This window comes from Ptychodera flava, chromosome 11 (genome assembly GCF_041260155.1).
Source record: "Ptychodera flava strain L36383 chromosome 11, AS_Pfla_20210202, whole genome shotgun sequence".
NCBI classification, from domain to species: domain Eukaryota; kingdom Metazoa; phylum Hemichordata; class Enteropneusta; family Ptychoderidae; genus Ptychodera; species Ptychodera flava.
In genome coordinates, this window is record NC_091938.1 from 29,460,926 (window position 1) to 29,482,765 (window position 21,840).

At 39.3% G+C, this 21,840-nt stretch overlaps 2 protein-coding genes across 2 annotated transcripts in view; one reads left to right on the forward strand and one right to left on the reverse strand.

The window, feature by feature from the left end:
* Positions 1-5,271: 5,271 nt before the first annotated feature.
* The window catches only part of LOC139144471 (cadherin EGF LAG seven-pass G-type receptor 1-like), a 33,066-nt gene continuing 16,497 nt past the window's right edge, over positions 5,272-21,840 (forward strand). The window contains exons 1-12 of the mRNA XM_070715170.1: positions 5,272-5,305; positions 5,777-5,986; positions 6,106-6,279; positions 6,629-6,724; positions 7,609-7,703; positions 8,149-8,334; positions 8,910-8,978; positions 13,125-13,245; positions 13,399-13,569; positions 14,198-14,273; positions 14,395-14,539; positions 14,693-14,742. Of these exons, the coding sequence (XP_070571271.1) occupies positions 5,272-5,305; positions 5,777-5,986; positions 6,106-6,279; positions 6,629-6,724; positions 7,609-7,703; positions 8,149-8,334; positions 8,910-8,978; positions 13,125-13,245; positions 13,399-13,569; positions 14,198-14,273; positions 14,395-14,539; positions 14,693-14,742 (1,427 nt within the window). The remainder of the gene's footprint in view (positions 5,306-5,776; positions 5,987-6,105; positions 6,280-6,628; positions 6,725-7,608; positions 7,704-8,148; positions 8,335-8,909; positions 8,979-13,124; positions 13,246-13,398; positions 13,570-14,197; positions 14,274-14,394; positions 14,540-14,692; positions 14,743-21,840) is intronic.
* On the reverse strand, positions 16,296-17,859 carry LOC139144039 (uncharacterized). Its single transcript, XM_070714687.1, has 2 exons — positions 16,514-17,859; positions 16,296-16,337 (listed from the first exon to the last, which is right to left on the reverse strand). The coding sequence occupies exon 1, from the start codon at positions 17,829-17,831 to the stop codon at positions 16,914-16,916; it is 918 nt and encodes a 305-aa protein (XP_070570788.1). The 5' UTR covers positions 17,832-17,859; the 3' UTR covers positions 16,296-16,337; positions 16,514-16,913.

A 21,840-nucleotide genomic window follows, 5' to 3' on the forward strand; every position in this document is an offset into this window, starting at 1 on the left:
TTTGACAGGGTAGATGATGAAGTTAAAACTTCAGATAGCTCTGTTTCCTATTATACAAAATCTGAAATTCTCATGCGTAAATGGAGACCTCCAGACGTTTTGGTTGATGACGATTGGGCTATAAAACATCAAATTGTGGTTCCAAAGTCCTATCGTGCTGAAATATTGCGCCTGGCCCATGAAACCCCTGGGCTGGTCACTTAGGTGTCAGGAAAACTTATCACAAAATTCTCAGCCACTTTATTGGCCTAATCTCAGGCAGGATGTAACACATTTCTGTAAAACTTGTCACACATGTCAAATGGTAGGAAAGCCGAATCAGACCATTCCAAAGGCCCCTTTACAGCCAATTCCTGCATTTCAAGAACCATTTAGTAGGATACTAATAGACTGTGTTGGGCCCCTACCAAAAACAAGATCAGGAAATGAGCATATGTTGACAATAATGTGTACATCAACTCGGTTCCCAGAAGCCATACCACTGAGAAACATAAAGACAAAGACTATAGTGAGAGCTTTAGTCAAATTTTTCACTTTATTCTGCCTCCCTAAATGTGTCCAGTCCGATCAAGACTCCAACTTTATGTCTGGTATTTTTCAACAAGTAATGGATCAGCTAGGCATTAAACAGTATAGGTCATCCGCCTATCATCCAGAAAGTCAGGGTGCTCTTGAGCGATTTCATCAAACTTTGAAAAACATGATTAGGACCTACTGTTTTGACACAGAGAAGCAGTGGGATGAAGGAATTCATTTTCTGCTCTTTGCTGTTAGAGAGTCAATTCAAGAGTCTCTTGGTTTAAGCCCATTTGAGCTTGTATTTGGACATACAGTCCGTGGCCAACTTAAGCTCGTTAAAGAGAAATTCCTATCAGATGATGATGATTGTCTGAATATTTTGCAATATGTGTCAGATTTCCGTACAAAACTCTCTAAGGCATGTGAATTAGCCAGAGAAAATCTTGAGTCATCTAAGCAGTCAATGAAAACCAAATACGATAAAAACACCTCAAAACAGAAGTTTGAACCAGGTCAAAATGTTCTCGTTCTTCTTCCGGTTCCTGGCAAACCACTCCATGCTCGTTTCTTTGGGCCATACGTAATCGATAAAAAATTAAGCGATTTACATTATAAAAACACCTGACAGGCAAAAACAAAATCAGCTACGTCACATAAATATGCTTTAGCCATATTTGGATAGGGATAATCCTACTATAACTCAGCCTGTCAGTGCAGTCAGTTCAAACCATTATGAAGATAGTGATACTGAAACTGACTTGAGTGAAAATACTCTAAACTCAAAGCTGGGTCAAGCTTCAGAACTCAGAAATCCTGGAGAAACTGGAGTCTACAAAGTTGGCAAACCTCCAGCCAGAACAACAACAGCTGAAAGAACCAATCCATGAACATTTGTTCCAAGATATTCCAACGAGGACAAACATCACCTATCACAACGAAGATGTCTGCGACAGTAATCCAGTGGAACAACATCCAGACGGACTGAATCCTGCAAAAGCGGAATATCTCCAAGAGGAAGCCAAGTATTTGCCGAACAATGACTTTATCGAACTCAATAAAAATAACCGAACTTTGCCATGCATACTTTATGCCAAATTCAGTGCCATTTCAAGTTTTCCAATACCAAATTGCAAGAGGATAGTCATGGGACAGATCATCCTGTTTGCTATTTTTCACGCAAATTTAACAAATCCCAGAGAAACTACTCTACAATTGAAAAAGAGTGTTTATCTTTGATATTAGCTTTACAGCATTTTGAAGTTTATGTTACTTCTTCAAATCAGCCAATAGTGGTTTATATTGATCACAACCCTCTTGTTTTTCTGCAGAAATTAAAAGGCAAATATCAGAGATTGTTAAGATGGAGTTTAATGTTACAGGAGTTTAATCTTGATATTAGACATACCAAAGGCAGAGACAATTTAATTGCAGACTGTCTCTCTCGTATTTAGAGTTTATTGTTGTTCACACTTTTAAGATTACATTTGTAAAAGAAAGATTTTTCTTTGAAAAATTTTCTTTTTTGAAGAGGGGGTGTGTTATGTAGGTCATTTTCCCCCACACTCATCATGACCTGAGTTCAATTAGTCTAGAACATTCTCAAGGTCACTGCCCTTAATGACCTCACAACCTTGAATTCAATTAGTCATGTTTGGAATGTTCCGGAAAGTTGTGTAAGAGAGATAATTTTAGAACAGTAATTAGCATGTCAATAAAAGTTCTAGATTGTTCTTATATGCCCTTATGTAAGCACATGTAAGCTTCCAGTCAGACTTTTGGATCGTGTCTCTTGTGTGTTACTACATGTGTTTGGAAACCCAGCAGTAGTCATTCTCAAGACTTTTCAAGACCTTCACTGCCAACGCTGGATTTACTCTGTGGACTTTGGGCAACTTCAACCTTGCAAGCCAGAGGACTGTTCATTCATCCGACAGACTGTTACAACTCTGAGACTGAAGCTTTGCCGTCCTAGCTGAGATAAGTAGTCTGTACACTTTTAAAGTTTGTACTCCATCCCTGACTTAGCAATTAGTTTTATTTTCGTAATATTTTTTTTTAAACGTTAACTGCTGAGTTCACCCTTTTGTTCGTTTTCTCTGCACGTAACACTAGCTAAAAATTGGTAGAATTTTAGATTTACTATAATCTGTAATTTGTAATGTTAAATTTTGGGGTATGGGGTAAGTTTTTGTCATATTTCACAAAAAACTGTAGAAGATATTGCATAGTACAATATGTCATGTTAAAGAGGAATAAACGCCTCTTTAATGATACCAAACAAGTGAGGTTATGTTAAAAAAGCTCAGCAGATGACTTACAAACGACAGATTTGACGAAAATGCATGTGGGTTGCCAAATCGTGATTTTGCGGTACCCTTCAAAACATGTCCACAAGAGCTATTGCATCCCTATGTTATTTCTGGTAAAATTCCACTTCGTATTCTAGGGATTCCAAGGCTTCTGAAAAATACAGGTTTGGTATCCTGTGGGGTTTGCACCCTCTAGCTAACGGATTAATACATAAACTGCGATGAGAATAACGTAGCATCAGGATAGAAAACAAGGTTTCTGTGAATAACATGTCATAACTTGTAAATACGAGGCACAAAGTGTAAAAAAGTCAATAAACACAATCACATTTACTTAAGGGATAGAAGGGACGAAAATTTATACAGAGTATTATATATATATATATATATATATATATATATATATATATATATATATATATATATATATATATATATTAAATGTATTCTTTTTTCAAGTCTTGTTTATTTAAGCAAAATATAATGTATTCTTTTTTATCGTATTCAAAGCAGACTTGGACACCTGTGAAGGTAATTTCTGTGAGAATGATGGTACCTGCATACCTCTTACCAGTTGGTGTAAATTTAAATGCTATTGTGTGCATTGCAACAGTAATGGCTGTAAAATGTGTACGTTCCACTAAAGATATATATATATATATATATATATATATATATATATATATATATATATATATATATATATATATATATATATATATATATATAGATATATATATATATACATACATACATATACACACACATACGGCATACATACATACATACATACATACATACATACATACATACATACATACATACATACACTTCGATGAGAATGTACCATTTGGATACAAAATTAGAATATATATATATATATATATATATATATATATATATATATATATATATATATATATATATCAAGTGGTATATCGTCGCCTGGTTTGATTTATTGCAATTATATCATAAGTGTATTGAAATTCGTAAATGAAACGTCAAAAAAGAATTTTGGCTCTTCTCGCGAGAGTGCTAGCCCTGTTATATCGCGAATATACCGTGGTTCTTTTTGCGTCTCGACCAATCAGATTGCTGTATGTGCGCTATCAATATATTGGTATGATATGCTGTTAAAATACGTATATTATTTAATACAATACTATTTACACTGCATGAAAACCCAATAATTCAGATAAATTCACATTAATGAGTTGCCTGTATTATAGAATAATACACGTGAATTCACATGAATCCACATGAATACAGGCTTGCTGAATACAAAAAATGGATTCTTGACTGTATTCATCTGTATATGCACTCTTCAGATAAAATACAGGCAATAATCCATGTTAATACAGTAAGTATTATTGGGTTTTCATGCAGTGTTAATAATATATATTATTCTATAGATATATAATTAAATTTGAAGCCTATCAACATATGCGTTTGCACACCATAAAAGCTTGGAAACCATGCAGTCGACCCTAGCGGAAACGTTTAGCGATCAAATATCGTCAAAATCACCAATTTTCCATTCGTTGAAATACTCTGGACGAGGCTTTGAAAGTGACAGTATGCAAGAAATTCATTTTATTTATTTGACTTGTTTGCGATGGAAAACCCAAGACTGTTTTCTTTGGCAATTATATCCTATATAATTGAACTGCGGATGTTGTTACCGTCAAAATAATATCTGCGTTGGCTGAAAATAGCATTAATTTACAGAAAGTTTTTACGATGCAGCCGTTATGATAGGTCGTCACAACGGCGTTTGTGTTTGGCTGATAAAACGAAATTTGTTTCAAATACAAATCCATTGTGTGGCTCAAAAGCTCTCGTTGGCTCTGCTGCCAGTCGTGGTGTTGCGAAATTGCCGAGTACAAGAAAGTGGTCGATAATATATACAATTTCTTTGAGTTTTCTGCCGTGAGGTATGAACGCCTTCGAGAACTGAATAAAACTCTGGATAACAATGACTTTCAAATTTTGACACAGACGTGCTCTTTTCGATGGTTATCTATCGGGCGAAAAGTGGCAAGCCTGGGTACTAGAGTTTGAAGAAGAAAGTCGTAAAAACGACATCGCAACTGCAAATGATTCACAGTATTTATTTGTCGCAATCGCGTTGATGTTATGGACGTCATTCTGCTCATCATCCGATGAATATTTTTTTATTTCAACGTGATTCTGTAAATCTGTCGGTTATTGAGCCAACGTTTCAGGCCACAAGCGTAAAACTTCAGGAACTGCTAGACGACATTGGCGAACACGAAAAGGAATTTCAACGAGAATTTGAACGCCACAATAATCTCTACCGTGGTCAGACAGTCACTTATGCTGCGCACAATCACGTTTTTGGCTGTCAGAACTCTCGCCATGATTTCTCATTGAGCACCTGATCGTAAGAACCGAGGAGCGCTTTCCCCAAGATTGCACCGACATGTTAACGTGTTTGGAAAAAATTCTCAATGCAAGTAAGTATCCCTAAAGTGTCAAGGAGCTGCGAGACTACGGCACAGATTCGCTGGACACAATGGCAACTCACTTTGCAAATCCTGATGATAAACTGTCACCTGTTGATTCCCTGCGCCGAGATTTCAGCCAATGAAGTTCTCGCACGGAAGCGCAGGAAAATCCTAATTTTGACGAATCATGTTGACTACTTGTGCAAGAATATAGTGACCTCTACCCTGCTTTTTAGTCAGTTGGTCTATATCGCGCTCGTTGTGCCTGTGCAATCTGTTTCAACTGTGTCACCAGCTTCAGCTGCCAAAACAAAACGTTTCAGCATGTTTAAAACAGCGCAGCTGCTTAGGTGCATTAAAAGTTCTCTGTATTATGGACAACAATCTATTCAAATGATACATATCACTATTTTAAGACCAACCAAGACCATTTAAATTTTACTTGTCATGACACGTCTCTCTTTATATGCATTTACATAGGTACAGGGGATGAGAGTACTGGCTCATCTTGTATCGACCTTGTTGCCAAAACTCCATGTGTTTTCAACATCATTGCATCTGGAGTCGTGACTCATCTAACTGTACAACATGGCGTAACAGTAGATATTACGTGTCCAAAAGGAATGAGGCTTGACAACGCTGCTTCATTTACCTGTATAGATGGCGCTAACGAGTCTTACAGTTGTATAGGTAAGAACAGAGTAATTTGAAATAGGTAAATGGAAAAATTTCAAATGATTTTCTATGCAATATAGGCTTATATTTATGTTAAAGTTAATTGACAGAATTTCTCATTCTTTCATCTACAGATAACAATGAGTGCGAAAATGGATTACATAATTGCGACTTGGAAAGAATATGTAACAATACACCTGGCAGCTATCAATGTCTCTGCCAAGATGGATTTATCGACATTAATGGCCTGTGTGTGCCAAAACGCACTATTCAAGTAGATGACAAAAAGCAACGTGGCCATGAAATAGGTAAGTGGCTGTTTAAGCCGATGACAAGATTCCCTGTTGATTTTGCCTAATTAACCCATAATATGAACGGCTCGATAATTACTGTGAATAGTTAAATGGTAAAGTGTGGGTTCTGCCGACACGAGACTCACTGATCACTTTGTGCCAATCCGATCATTGATGTAGTATTAGTAGTAGTAGTAGTAGTAGTAGTAGTAGTAGTAGTAGTAGTAGTAGTAGTAGTAGTCAATAATTTTTTTATGCGTACCATAGGATTCGGGAAATACGTATTGGGATTTGGGTCTACAATCTGCCCTTATTATTGAGTTATGAATCCAACATGGGTTCACCTGCTTTACTTCATATAAAGGAGTCCGACATTGTCCAGCAAATGGGAACGATACATGGCAAGCAACAGAAGTAAATCACTATTCACCTTGGATTCCCTGTCCTCATGGTTCTGTAGGTAGGTCGACATGGTACAAACTCTCAAATTGTACAGCGCTAGATGTAACTGTATGAAGCCAAATTGCTGCAACTTTTTTATTGTCATTATTTTAGTTGCACTAATCTAAGTACTTGTGTTCTAACCTCACTGTTAATTAAAATCAACGTACCAGCCTTCTAAGCTCACTACATAGTTACTATATACAATGTTAATGTTCGTTAGTGAATTCCAGATAAAGTACGGACTCAATCCCAGTTGCCAGCAATGAATTGATCACAACACGCGAACAAACTATATTGACAAACTGAATACTAGACATTACTTACATGATTTGGGAATTGAACAGGTAAATCTGGTGTAAAATTGGAACAAGAGAGTAACGGAAATGCGTTGGACTTTACAGCTCATGACGCTGTAAACTTTTCGTTCTATTATCGCAGTTGCTTCAGCATTTATCAGAGAGCAATGAAGCCACCGTCTCAAACAAAATTCCCTTTAATATCCATACAAAGTTTCTGTTTGCAGTAGCTCAGAACGTGCGTTTAGTGTGGTCGCCCTGGAAACACAAGTAATAGAATAGTGTGCAGAAAATTTAAATTTCCATCAAAGTTTCGAAAGATATCTCATTTTGATCATGATAATTATAGGCTCCTGTATCGGTATTGTAACCTTTTCAAGTTTATTGTACCTTTCTTTACCAGTCTCGGACAGACAATTGTGGTTCCAATCGTCGCTGTAAATGTTGCAAATTGGTGAAAGGACACAACACATTTACTACATTGATATCTTTAATATACTACGTATAAGCTAAGATCGTTTGCTGCAAAGAACATACCAATACATTATTGATAACATGGCGCGCAGTGTTTTTTTATGTGATAATATTTTCTTTAAACTTTAAGGTGTGATGAGACGATTCTGTAACGCTGATGGTGAATGGGAGAAACCGGACACAACTGAATGTAGGACAAGGGAGTTAGTAGAAGTATTCGGACAGGTTGGAGTTCCCATAACATCCACTAATATTACAAATGTGCATGGACAAACGCTTCTAGTGTATTTTATTGTAGATCTAAACAACTACTTACGGTTATTTCACACAAGGAATTTTCTCAGTCGCTGTTTCGTGCAAAGATGAACCAAACAGTTTCCTTCAATATCCATCACGTCTTAAATCAGATTACCGAATCACAACCATGTCCGATATATAAGTAATAAATAGAACCAGCTGATTTATTTAATGGCACAACCACTTTTATGAACATCATTTTCAAATGGCATATAAACCTGCCGAATATAAATATCTGAATAAAAACTTAGAAAGAATTATATTGACATAGTGTCATAACCAATGCATGTTTTTCTATTCGTTGTAATTATAATTTAATATCAGTTTTTAATTAAAGAGTTAGTGTTTGAATATGTGAACCTCTTACTTATAGATTACAAACATAACTGGTGTATCCGATGCGGTTGCCGTTTTGGATTCTCTTACAAATATCTCAAAATCTGACAGCTCGGCATATGGAGGTGATATGCTGCTCTTGAGTGATATGTTGTTAAATATTGCTACAAAAATTTCACATTCAGAAGGTTCTAGTGTCGAAGATATGCAAGAGTATGCTCAGGTAAAAAGCTGAATTGCTCCACAACAATATTTCCTTTAATTATTGCGTACAAGCGTTGAGTTGATGTGTCCATTAATTGTAACCGCACTTACGCACTGTTTCTCGAAGCCTTTATACATGTATATTTTTTGGTGCTAGAAACATCTTTAGCACACGATGTGGACATCCTTAAAGCATTCCTATCCGTCCTGATTGAAACATTTCCCAAACCAAAAATTATTGACCAAACATCAGCCAATGATTATTTTATAAATTATTGGCCCTTAGTCTAGTTCTCTCAGAGATCAGTGACAGCGAATATTACTTGCAGCCGTATACTCGAGCGCTTCAGTTTATCGTTCATCATCATCCTCAATGTTCTCTCTGTGCCCTTCCTTGACAAAAAAACCCAAAAAAACCAAAACAACAAAACAAAACAATCGCAGTAATAGTCTTGATGTGACTTGCTCTAATTAACCCACGCTTTCGATCATGCAGAACCTCAAAATAGTTCACTAGTTTTCGAAAATCTTTTAAGTTATATCAAAATGCGTTTATGAGTGATGTCCATTATCGTTCCCGATTTCACCGCGTAGGTTTTCATGGAACATGAGGGTCAGCTTCTTTCTCCTGGGTATGAGGATCTGTGGATGCAGGTGTACCAGGTGAGAGACCACTGATAGTATTGTTGACACTAACACCATAACGACTGCCAGTAAAGTGCAAACTTTCTGAGTCTTTACTCCAATTATTCCTTCAATGGCATAGGAACGGTTTATGTAACGCTTTCTTTATTTTCAATTACATCCCATCTTTTACATTACACATGATACAAAGTAGCTTAGCACTTCAAATGGCCATTTTCTAGCAAGGACGTAACAGCCTAATTAAGTCATGCGCCATCATTCCTGCTATACATTGCACGATTCGACATAAGGGCTAACATGAGACACTGATTAATTAAAAAAAGTTTGACGCTAAGAATAATAAATGTTTACAACACCCGTAATGACTTTTGACTACATAAATGCTTGTGTGTATTTTTGTATTCTGTTGAGGGAAAGCTATTATTCGTACTCTAATATTGAAATCATATTATTGCTTAAACTTTCATTCGCTGCGTCGAAGCGCGAATAGCATTGATGATATAAGCTTCCCCATTTACCTGCGACAGCTATCACACTATACATGCAAATACTACCGTAACGGTGATTGTTAGCATTAACTGCGAAAATTCAAAGAACATGGTCTAGCTGAAATACACCAGGTGTAAGGAAATCGGGCAAAAGAACACGTCAAGTTTTAATGAACTGCAATACAAGCTGTGCTTTAGCTGGAGGGATTGGCATGGCTCTCAGCTACACTCTTAACCGGCTGGTTACGCCATGACTAAAAAGGAGAAGATCCGGCCTTGATAACTTGATTGTCGTCAAGGCAGAAACTTTGAAATCGAACCAGTTCCCGTAAACGCATCTCCCACGCAAAACGGTACGAATCAATATATCAACGCCTTATGCAAATTGGATATGAACTGAAAATGCTCACGTGTTTCATTATATATTGCAGTTGTCTGTAAATTTAAACTTCTGCCACATGTTTTCAACTTCATTGAAAGTGTTACCATCGACATCATGAATAATATTCACCACAGACTGATTCCAAAGGTCATTAAGAAGAAATAAATATGTAATAAGCTGAAATAAGAATTAGAGGAAAAGTTCGCCTTCAGCTAATTGTACTCTTATATTGAATATATTAAAGTGGGGAACACTTCTGTGCGTGTTTTACTCATAATATCTGCGTTGATTAAATTATTAACATCTATCTCTATAAGGGTGTTAAAACCCCATTTAAGCACGGCCATCCTGACTACAATTTTCGCAAAGTGTGTTGGGTAAATGCCCGGATGATGACGTACAAAATTTGTGTTTCAATGAGTTTGCACGGGGGGGGGGGGGGGGGGGGGAGGGTGGAGGGGAGTGCCAGTAGCCTCATTGCCAGACGTATACATGCCAAATGGTAAATATTATGAGCGTCTCAATGGTCCCGAAAGGCATTTTTTACGATTCGAAATCAAAAAGAAAAAACAGAGCTATATTAAACAGTGGTTGACAAATATCGGCATAGACAATGTCTCAAAAACTACAAGTAAGCTTATATAGGAAGTTTAGGCTCAGCATTTGAATCAGTCCAATCTGCGCGCTGATTTACCATTTGAACGACGCATTTTTAGTCATCTGTGTTTAAAATGTATCCGTGTGGATATCAAGCGACTGTCGAGTCAAAATTGCATTTTCTTTTTTCTGGCTGCCATGTCGTTTTCGTTCAGCAAATTTGTTCGTTTGGTTTTTTTAATAAATTAATGCTTCATGAACACATGTGTCATGTTGTGCCAACCAAAACGGACCAGAAGAACAGTGTCTGTACTTTGGCCCGTTTGATATGCTGATTGACATTTGCGAACAAATCATTGTTACATATGTACCACAGTTTACTCGCATCGAAGCGCGCTCGTACTACCGGTATTTGCACTGCAGTGCAATATCGAAAACATTATGCCATTCCTTTATGTTAATGAGTATTTACCAATTTTGACCCGGAACTATTTTTGTTTGTAAACACAAAAACTGTCTACAAGATTTTATTTCACGTTGGTTCGATGCTAGTCATAGTAAAATGCATGACATTACCGATTAAAAACTACGACAAAGAAAATTGCATGTACTTATTATAGTGTGAGGATGATTTTTAGTATTCGGAAGAGCAGTTTGTTTGTCAGCGAAGAAAAAACATTGACAACGGGCGATGTCCGTTTCCAGCTCCATGGATACACGGCGGCCATCATACATCGAAACACACGTAAAACTGCGGGCGCAGCGGAGCCTATTAAACAGTTAACATTTCAGAGACGTTTTTGCCAGTAGTTTTCTCACCGGACATTCCCTGTTTACAATAGAAAGTTTTTTTGCATGCAGTTTACTCTGTGCTCTTGTGTCCCACACGCTATTGATAACAGTGACTGAATGAGCGCTTGTGTGCCACGGTGAACATTGAACTTTGATCGTTCGACAAGTTACTTTTGCCGTATCTTACTCTTAAATTTCCCGTAAAAATCGTCGAACTTTTATTTGTATCGATCATTTAGAAGAATTTCAAGCTCAAAATGTGAACAAATCAAAAGCACGTTCCACGTTCAAAGTTCTCTGCGTTTGGCTATATCTATAGCATGTTGCTACGTATGTGTGAGCGATTGCAAGCAGAGTTCAAGCCCTCCGACGTTCCTCCTACGTCATCCTTGATAAACAAGTAAACAATAGTTTAGCCAATCAAAATAGACGGTGTGGCGGCGTTGACCAATGAGAAGTGAAATCTGATTCGTTGCCTCATTACAATGAGGTCAATGTTATATAACTCCACAGGGTCGCCCTGAAGCTTTGACAGACAAGTAGTACGCACGACTAATCGTCGATTCTCTCGATAAATGATGCAAATAAAAGATAGAACATATGTAATAATAACATAACCCTATGGCCTGTGAGTGCAAGCGCGCCGTACTAGCGGTATTTGCACGAGTGCTGCGGTGTATTCGGCGGCAGTCCTTTTATTTCACGCTGCACCATATGGTTCTGTCATATTATGGCATAAATATGCATTGAATTGACAGAAAACTATACACTCAATAAGCTTTGAAAGAAAAGGTAAATTTGACACTGGGTGATAGTTTTTAGAACATAAGACTCTAAGTTAGATTTCTTTAGAAGAGGACGAACAATGACTGATTTATAAGACTCTGGGAAGAGACTTATTGTTTATTTGAGTTATAGCCGGGACCATCTGTTCACAACATGATTTTAATTACCGGTTGGATATTGATCAGCCCTACAAGACTTGGGAGGCAAGGTTTTAATAAGTAAGGACACAAAATCAACAGTCACAGGTGTAAAAGAGAAAAAACACTTTTACGTCTCCAAGGAACGGTTCATTTCGGGATTGGCTATGAACATGACCAATTTTAAGTTGCTACTGAATCGGGACATGCATCCCCGAGTCTGTAATTCTGTTTTCCGTTTGCCAACAAGACAAACTTCCGAACTGGCCACTAGTACATTGTTATTTGTTGGTTTCCTAAAAAAAACCGATTGTAATCCCGGCTAGTTTGAGCGGCCTTCTGACATGGTCTTGCTACCATACAAGTTCCTCAATGTCCAGTGTTATTTGCTTCCCCGTGGCTTCCTGCGTCGGTTCACAACTCGGCCATGCAACAAAGTAATCGCATGTTCACGACGAAATTGAATCTATACAAAACATGCAAACCCATTATTATAATAAAAGCAACATGTACTATTTCGCCGTGAATATTTTTGGACTTTGCTGGTGTGAATTGCATTAGCCTTTCGTAGAGCTTTTTTAACTCCCTGAATAAACCCACCGTGAAGATCAAGTGCATGGTCGGGCCAGGACGCACATTCGCTTTTAAGTCTGCCAGAGTTCGAGTTGCTACATTTCAGCAAAATTGCTTCCTGGTCCCCAGTGATAGATGGACAGACACACAGACAGAAATCCCTGTAGCACTGCAGCACTAGCTCACGTGAGTGAACATTTGAGCTAAAAAGCATCTGCACACGTTGCTGTTTAGTTCATTCAGGACAGTTCAAACAAAGCCAACGAATCTACATTTGAAATATTCCTTTAATTCATCAGACTCAAGTAAGTCGATGGTGCAGTTATTATTTTACCTTGAAACGTCACCAATTTACCTTTTATTAAATATGGTGTACTCTGTACTTCTATTTTCCTATTTTGTTCCAAAGGAGCATGGACCAAACGATGGAGTGATAAAAGTATTTGCTGCTCTTGAACAACTTAGCAACACAGTGTATGAAATGATGCGCGGATCTCGGCAGCATGTTACATTGTCAAAAGGAAAAATTGGTGAGTAAAGCTATGGAAAACTGCTCTACAGATCGGGTTTACTACCACAAGCGCGTTTTTACGTAATGATTGTCAGCAAAATTGACAATACTTATACAATGTCTTGAAAGTGCTGAATTTTGATTAACAGGTTAGTGTCCCTCTAATTTCCAGCTTTGCAAGGAGTTTTTGTCAATCCCACCAAAGAATACATTGTTGATACTGCCGGAATATCAATATCTACAAAGAGGCGACTCCTCCAAGAGAATAATGCGGATGTCCCTGAAAGCTACCTCAAAGTATCCCAGGAAACATTGGAAAAGATAAACTCTTCAAGGTCCACAGGTATAGCTTATAACTTTCTTTAAAATCAATAACAACGTACTGTGTTTCTTCCTAACTTTTGCAGCAACTTTTCCAATGATTAAATATGCAATTATTTCTTTGGAAAGAGATCACAATCACACAAATATAAATTGCTTTTCTGAAAATTAGAGTCATATAATTATCAAAAGGAATTATTCTACACCATAAAATCTTTTGTTCCAGAGTGGCGAGAGGTTTGGAATTAAATATTTATAATGCAATTATTTAGACGTCATTTCAAAATCCTTGTAGTAGGCATTTGATGTAAAATGCGTGATAAATTCAGGCATTGGAGATATAACGACCTGTAGCATAAATATTACATATACAGCTGCCAAAGTCGTGTGAAATTGACCGATTTATATTCTTAATACAGGACGCTTTTCTATTTACATTCGCCAGACAGGCTTTCCTAATGTAGTCTCTTTGATCAGAATGGTGGCTAGTGCTTAATAATCGATGGAATAAATGCCATTAACTTTATTGTTTTTCTATGAAACAAGATTATAAATACGGACTGTGTCACTTATTATGTCTGATTTTTTTTCTTTAACTTTTTAATATGTTATCAATAATCAAATTTGTTGTACTCTGTCAATATGTATAGGGATGCCTCTTGCAGTGATATCATATGTCTATCGAAATCCGGGGGACATTCTACCATCTGATGCTGTCACTACAAGGTAAACCTTTTGTAAAATATTCACCTAGGTATGCGTAATTATGAGATTATAAGATAGTAAAAATCATGTATCATGTATAGTCATATCTCACTCTTCTTTGATTCGCTTTATTTATCTTCAGGCCAAAAGAGCGCCAATGGGTAAAATCGATCACAGCTGTGACGAGAATTAAGAAAGTCAATACGCCTGTCATCTCGGTGTCAGTGTATCCAAAACTACAAGGAGATGTTGATATCGATGTCCACATGAGAATGTACACGAAAGAGGTAATATAAGCATTATTGCATGTTTTTAACAAATGGCAAAATGCCTATAAGAAGCATGATTTTTAAAATATCGGAAATGGTCCACAACTTCTAAGAATAACACAGAATAGAACAAGATGAATGCAAATGTTACCTTTCATTTCTCTTTTACAGGATGGATATTCTCCTAAGTGTTCCAGCATGGAAGTAGACGCTAAGTACGGGTATGAAACCATCGTATGGATTCAACTCTTGATATTTCCACTTCGTTCATTTTTAAGACAACGTTCATCTCACAGAGAGTGATGGAATGTTGTTTGCTTACCATCGTAATTGAAGTTATTTTTTAAGATGTTTACTTATTTGTAAATCAAACTGTGGTTTCTTGTTGCAATTACGTTCACAAGTTTAATGCAGAGAGATTTTGTGTATGGCCATTTATTATAGTGGATTTCAAAATAGCTTGGAATTACAACGTCCCTGGGTGATAAGAACAACGTTCCGGGCGATGATAAAAAACGCCAACTGCATTCATTATAAACACTCTCTTTCGATAGATTTTGCAACAATTTAACTCAATACGACGTTCACTATGCCACAGTCAATCCGTCAGTGAGAGCGAATTGCCGCGCTCCCGCTGAAAGACGTACCCATACACCAACGCTCACAACAAAACATTATTTTTATTTCATGTTTGAACACTGAACAGCTGTTTTGTTTCTGAACAAAGCAAGGTAATAGACTAATGTTCATGCACATGCACTAGAAGATATCTGAATCCTCGGAGTACTGAGTTGAAAACTTACCAAAATGCGATATAGAACGATGATTGAACCAATGTTTACTAACTTTCGGACAGCAAATGCAAAAAAAAATGTGGAGTAAATAGTTTTCGACAACTGAGAAATGAATGTCGTAATCGTATCCAATCTGTAATCAACAGAATTCATAAACTCACTTAGTCTAATAGGACAAAGTTAACTGTAGGCTGGACGTGAGGCGTATTACGAGGTCTGAGTGAAGGTTCATTGTCCGTATGACTCATATTCATCAGTCGACGATAGAGGTGCACTTGACGGCGACAGCAACGCCTGTGGTATACGAGGGGCATCGTTTTGGGGATATCGATGGCTATTTACGTACGGATATGGCTGCTGCGATGATGGGTGACCAGTGTTAGCACTCCCTGGTTGCTGCATTACGGGCATGTAGTACGGTGAAAACCACTGCCCGTAGTGATGTGTAGGAAACGGTTGGCCAGGATATTGACTGTGTTGCTGACTGCTGACATTGCTTGCTAATTGCAATTCATTAGGGGTGGACCATTTGATATCCTGGGGGGGGGGGCTTGGAATATTTTGGGAAAAAACAAAGATGCCAGGTGGAGTTGCTCGAAAAAAAAATCTGGCTTTAAGTGGCTGATGGAAAAACAATTATGGACCATTGCGACTCGGCAAAAAAATCTTGGCAATTGTTCGATGCACACTGCAGCATCAATAAAAATCAAGCAGTAGCTCAGGAGTTTTATAAAGCATAAACCATTTCAAGCTTGAGGAACAATAACTTAGAATTTATTAAACGAGGAACTGAAATAAATACACAAACAAAAACACTGAAAAATTGTCAAAAGTTACAGCTACTATCACTGTAGCTTTCAGCAACTGAAAACAAGAACTCGTCTGAAGTGGTCTCATTGAGGAAGATTTTCACTGTGGCGGAGTCCAGTTACTTTTGTATCCGCTAAGTGCCAACCACTCCAAGAAATAACCACCCTCAGTTGCTTTAGTTTAGGATAGGTTTATTCAAGAAGCGGTGAAAACTGGGTAAATAAAGAGATTAAAATACAAGGTCATTCATTGTCTACATCGAAGAGTCGAGGTAAATCGAGTTCAAAGTAAACGGAATAAAAGAACTAAATTCTACTAAAATATCTAAGCACTGCATTCAAAACGGTCTTCTAAATAATTGGAAAGTCATAAAAGGAAATCAACTTACATCGTTGCGCCTACAGTCCTACTTTTGGCTGGAGTGTTTGTGAGATCCACGTGGCATGTCTACTTGCTTTAAGACAGTGGAGGAAAAAACGTGTCTGCCTGGGTGTAATTTAATCTTTAACCTTTTAATTGTTTTACCAAGAAGTTGCTTGACCTTTGTGTCAGAGGGCCTTAAGAAAGATAGAGGGCGATCTTCAGAAAATCTAGTAAGGGTCATGAAGGGTCAATTCAACACACTCCCCGTCTAAAAATGCGCGGTAAGCTGAATTTTTACTAATCATAAATTTCATATAGGATAAATGCCTAATACCGTATATTTTAGGTCTAAATAAATTCTAAAAGCTAAGAGTATATACGAAAGGGTTCATACTAAGAGAGTCCGTATATAGTGTTCATTGAATTCAATCACACAGTTCAATCAAAACTAATTCACTACTTGGTCTTAGGTTGGTTCGATGTTCGCCATCTTTGTAGATCATCACGTCTACTTTTCGTACTTTGTTGTCATCGCTGGGGTAGACCTTCACTATGCGAGCGAGGGGCCAGCTGTTTCTTGCGTATTCTTTCTCTCTCAAAAGAACCACGTCTCCTTCTTTGACGTTGATTGTAGATTTGTTCCATTTTGGTCGTGGCTGACGGCTTTGTAGATATTCTTTTCTCCATCGTATCCAGAATTGATCAGCTAGATACTGTACGCGTCGCCAACGTTTTCTACTGTAGATGTCTTGTTGGACGAATGAGCCTGGTGGTGGTGTCGGTGATTGAGTCTTCATGGTGAGTAGCATGTTTGGGGTGAGAGCTTGAGGATCGTTTGCATCTGATGATACTGTTGTTATAGGTCTGGAGTTGACGATGGCGCTGGCTTCTGCCATGAGAGTTGTCAGCAAGTCATGTGTGTATTGTTGCTTGCCTAGTTGATAGTGCATGGAGTCAAGAACGCGTCTGATGGTACCAATTTGTCGTTCCCATATACCGCCGAAGTGGGATGCGTGAGGTGGGTTGAAAATCCACTCACAGTCTCTCGTTGTAAGGAATTTCTTGATGCGGTCTTGATCCAGCTCTTTGGCTGCTGCCTGAAGTTCGTTCTTTGCGCCAATGAAGTTGGTGCCCTGGTCACATCTGAGTTTCTTGATGTTGCCGCGTATAGCTATGAAGCGACGTAGGGCGTTGATGAAGGATGAAGTGTCCATGGAGTCTATTACTTCTATGTGTACTGCTGTAGTGTAGAGACAGACAAAGATAACTGCCCATCTCTTTGCTTCAGATGTACCGGCTCTGGTTTTGCGGGAAGCTATAGTCCAGGGGCCGAATACGTCCATTCCGACGTTGGTGAATGGTGGGGTTTTCTCTGTTTTGTCCGACGGTAGATCGGCCATGAGTTGAGTGAGTGGTTTTGCTCTCAGTCTTCTACATATCGCACATTTGTGTAGTATACTTCTTACCATGTCATGTACACCCATGATCCAATAGCCATTAGCTCTGACGTTTGACAGGGTGAGTTGTCTGCCTTGATGTTGTACTTGTCGATGTACATGATCGATGATAAGTCGTGAAATGTGGTTGTCCTGTGGGAGGATGATTGGGTGTCGGCCGCAGAGGTCGATGTCAGATTGGCAAAGTCTTCCTCCAACGAGGAGGAGTCCTTTTTCATCGATGAATGGGTTCATCCGGCTGATGGGGTTCCGTTTTTGTAGTCTGTTGTTGTCAGTGCTTGCTGACTTTGCTGCAGATAGTATTTCATATTCTTTATGAAACACACTTTTCTGTACTGAGCGTAGGATGATGGTTTCTGCTTGTGCCATCATCTCAATTTTCAGTTCTTCTGGAGACTCTCTTCTTCTTTTTGTCTGTCTTTTCTGGTAATTTTCTTTGTCTGATTTTGCCTATTAAGTTGGCAATACTTCTCTTCAAGGATCTCCATGATGAGAATCGTTGAAATCGGTGAGCACCTAAGTCGTTTTGTTCTACTTCCTTCGTTGATGTGTTGAGGACAGCAAGTTGTTTGCGGACCTCAGGGTCTTCGTCACTTACTGTGTATTTGTGTTCTGTTTCTTCATGGTTGTCTTTGTCTTGCTTGTCTCGCTGCCACAGGAATGCTGGTCCTGATAGCCAGATAGTTGAGTTGAGTTTTTGGGCTGGTACGCTGCGTGATGCGATGTCAGCTGGATTTTCGTGTGTAGACACATGTCGCCACTGGTGTGGTGATGAGATGTTGTGTATCTTTTCTACTCTGTTCGCTACGTATACGTGGAAACGTTTCGAGGTGTTGTTTATATATCCAAGGACGATTTCGCTGTCCGTGTGATATATGACGTTGTCGATGTTCAGGCCGATTTCTGATGTGATCTTCTGTGCGAGTTCTGTCGCTAGGACGGCTGCACACAGTTCTAGGCGAGGTATGGAGACTGCATGAGTCGGGTTTACCTTTGCCTTGCCAAGTATGAATGATACGTTGACGTTGTCTTCATGGTTAGTCAACCGCAAGTACGCTACGGCACCTATGGCTTCATTGCTGGCGTCAGAGAAAATGTGACACTCTGTTTTCTTTATGGGTCCGAAGGTGGGTGGAGTGTAGCATCGCTGTAGCTGTATCTTTGTGATGTAGTTGAGGTTGTTGCACCAGCGGGTCCATCTGGGCAAATATTTCTCTGGTAATGTTTCATCCCATCCAAGGTTTGATGAGTTGCGTCCTTTAGTTTCTGTCATGAGGCCTCGTAGTATTAGTTTTCCTTCTATGGAAACTGGTGCGAGTATACCGAGTGGATCGTATATTGAGTTGACGATCGCCAGTACTCCCCGCCGTGAGAATGGCTTCTCCTTCAAGTCTACTTCGAATGTGAATGCGTCCGCCTCTAGAGACCACTTGACCCCTAATGATCTCTGTGTCGGTAAGGTGTCTTGGTTGAAATCCAAACTCTGTAGATCTTTGGCTCTTACTTCGTTTGGAAGTGCTGTCATGACTTCTTCATCATTTGAAACGATCTTGTGGAAGTTAACGTTTCTGGTCGCTAGTAAGTCTCTTGTTCTATTGATGAGACTAATAGCTTTCTGTGCATCTGGTGCTGAGGTTAGTCCGTCGTCGACGTAAAAGTTCTTGTCGATGAACTCTTTCACGTCTTCTCCGTATGTAGATACGCCGTCTTCAGCAATCTTTCTCAGTCCGAAGGTAGCAATGGCTGGTGAGGAGACATTGCCAAACAGGTGTACATTCATTCTGTACTGAATTACTGGTTTCGTGGGTCGTTGTCTCTGAAGCAAAGAAGCGCAGATAGCAGATAGTCTCTGTGTTCTTTGTTGACGTGGAAGCTATGAAACATTTGTTCTACGTCGCCAATTACTGCTGTCTGCTCGCGTCGGAATCGTAGCAGGATACCGAGGAGGCTGTTCATTTGGTCAGGTCCCTGAAGCAATGCGTCGTTCAGGGAGACTCTGTTGTACTTTGCACTGGAGTCGAATACTACTCTGATCTGCTGTTTCTTGGGATGGTAGACACCGAAGTGTGGTAGGTACCATGCGTTGTCGGCATCTATTTCGTCTTCTGGAACAGGACTTGCGTGGTCACGTTCCGTTATTTTCTTCATAAACTGAAAGTATTCTTCCATCATTTGTGGTTTACGCTGAAGCTGATTCTGTAGATTGTAGAATCGGTTCAGAGCTGATTGTCGGTTGTTCGGTAATTTCTTCGGGTCTTGCCTGAAGGGGAGAGGAAGTTCTAGATTGCCTTCCTCATTTACATGGACTTCTCGTTGCATGATGTCCAGGAATTGCTTGTCTTCAATGGAGGGTGCCTTTTGTTCGTCGTAAGGTGTCCGCTTGAAGACGGTGGTGCCGAAGTTGACGGGTTTCGGGCTTATTATGTCTTTGATGTGAATGTGATGGTTACATTCGAGCGCTGATTCGTTGTAGCCGTTGAGGGTTGCAGTCGTACGGTGTACTGAAGTGCGGATTACACCTCTTGCTGTCTCTAGGCACAGTTCGCCTGAAATTGTCCACCCTAGGTCGGTGCGTTGAGCCCAAGGCGAATTTACAGGTCCGTTTCTTGTTTCTCTGACTTTCAGTGGTTCTGGGCAGTTTCTGCCGATGAGGAGATGAATTCCAACGTTCTTTTTTGGTTCTGGAACGTAATCGATGATGGGCTTCAGATGTTTGAAGGCCTTGCAAATGTCTGGTGTGGGTATTTCGTTCTTGTCGCTCGGTATGTTGTCGTTTTCTAGCAGGACGGGAAGAGAGAATTTTTTCTTTCCGTCATGTGATTCTATGATGACGCGGTTGCTACGTCGTCCCTTTCTGAGTTCTCCTTTGCCACTGCATGTTGACAGTTCGTATTCAAGGTCTGGGCCGTGTATCTTCAGTGCGTCGAAGAGGTGGCTGTCACCCATACAGGCGTTGGACTGGTCGTCTAGGACTACGTAAGTTTCTATGTAGTCTGCTGGTCGGTCTTGTGTATACACCTTTGCGAGGACTATCTTCCCACACGAACGTCCAGCTGGGCATTTCGTGAGTCTGGTGCATTTTGTTGTAGCTTCTTGGGTTTCCTTTTCTTTATCTTCTGGTTGAGCTTCGGTTGTTTTCTGCTTAGACCTGTCAACGGGTGTAGCGTGGAGGCAGGTGATGTGTTTCTTGCTCTTGCATAGGCGCACTCGATGGTCGATGTGCAGTCTTTTGCGAGATGTTTCTCAGTGCATTTAAAGCATAAGCCTTTCTTCTTACACAGTTCAATTCTGTCAGCAACTGGTTGCTTTGCAAATGCTTTGCAATCTTTCAGGTCATGTCCTGTAGCCTCGTGAAAGAGACATTGTTTTTCTTCATTTGATGATTTCGTTGCGTGTACACGTGCTCTAGTCTTCGTTTGTTGACTGGATTTTGACTTACTTGTTCCAGGGTGTGTGTCGTCTGGTCTTGGAATATCAGGATCGCATGCTGCTTTCGCTGTGTCTTTCAGGAAGTCTTTGAAGAACTTGAATGGAGGAAATGTTTTGTGGCGTCGTTTGTATGATGCCACGTTATCTCTCCACTTGTTGAGGATGAATCTTGGTAACTTCTCCATGACGGGCTTGAGTCCCTGTGGTGTATTGAGGGACGAAAGGTCAGGAAGTTTTCTCATGTGTGCCTCTGTGTTAGAGCACAAGTCTGATAGTTCGAGTAGCTTTTTGCTTTCGTCTGGTTTAACTTTCGGGAAGGACTTCAGTCTTTCCAGGATTACTGCGGTGATGACTGCAGGGTTGCCGAATCTGTCTTCTAGTTCTATCCAAGCCTCTCTGTATGACTCGTCTGGGTCGTCTACATATCGTTGTAGATGGTCTTCGACGATTTTCTGCGGATCTCCCT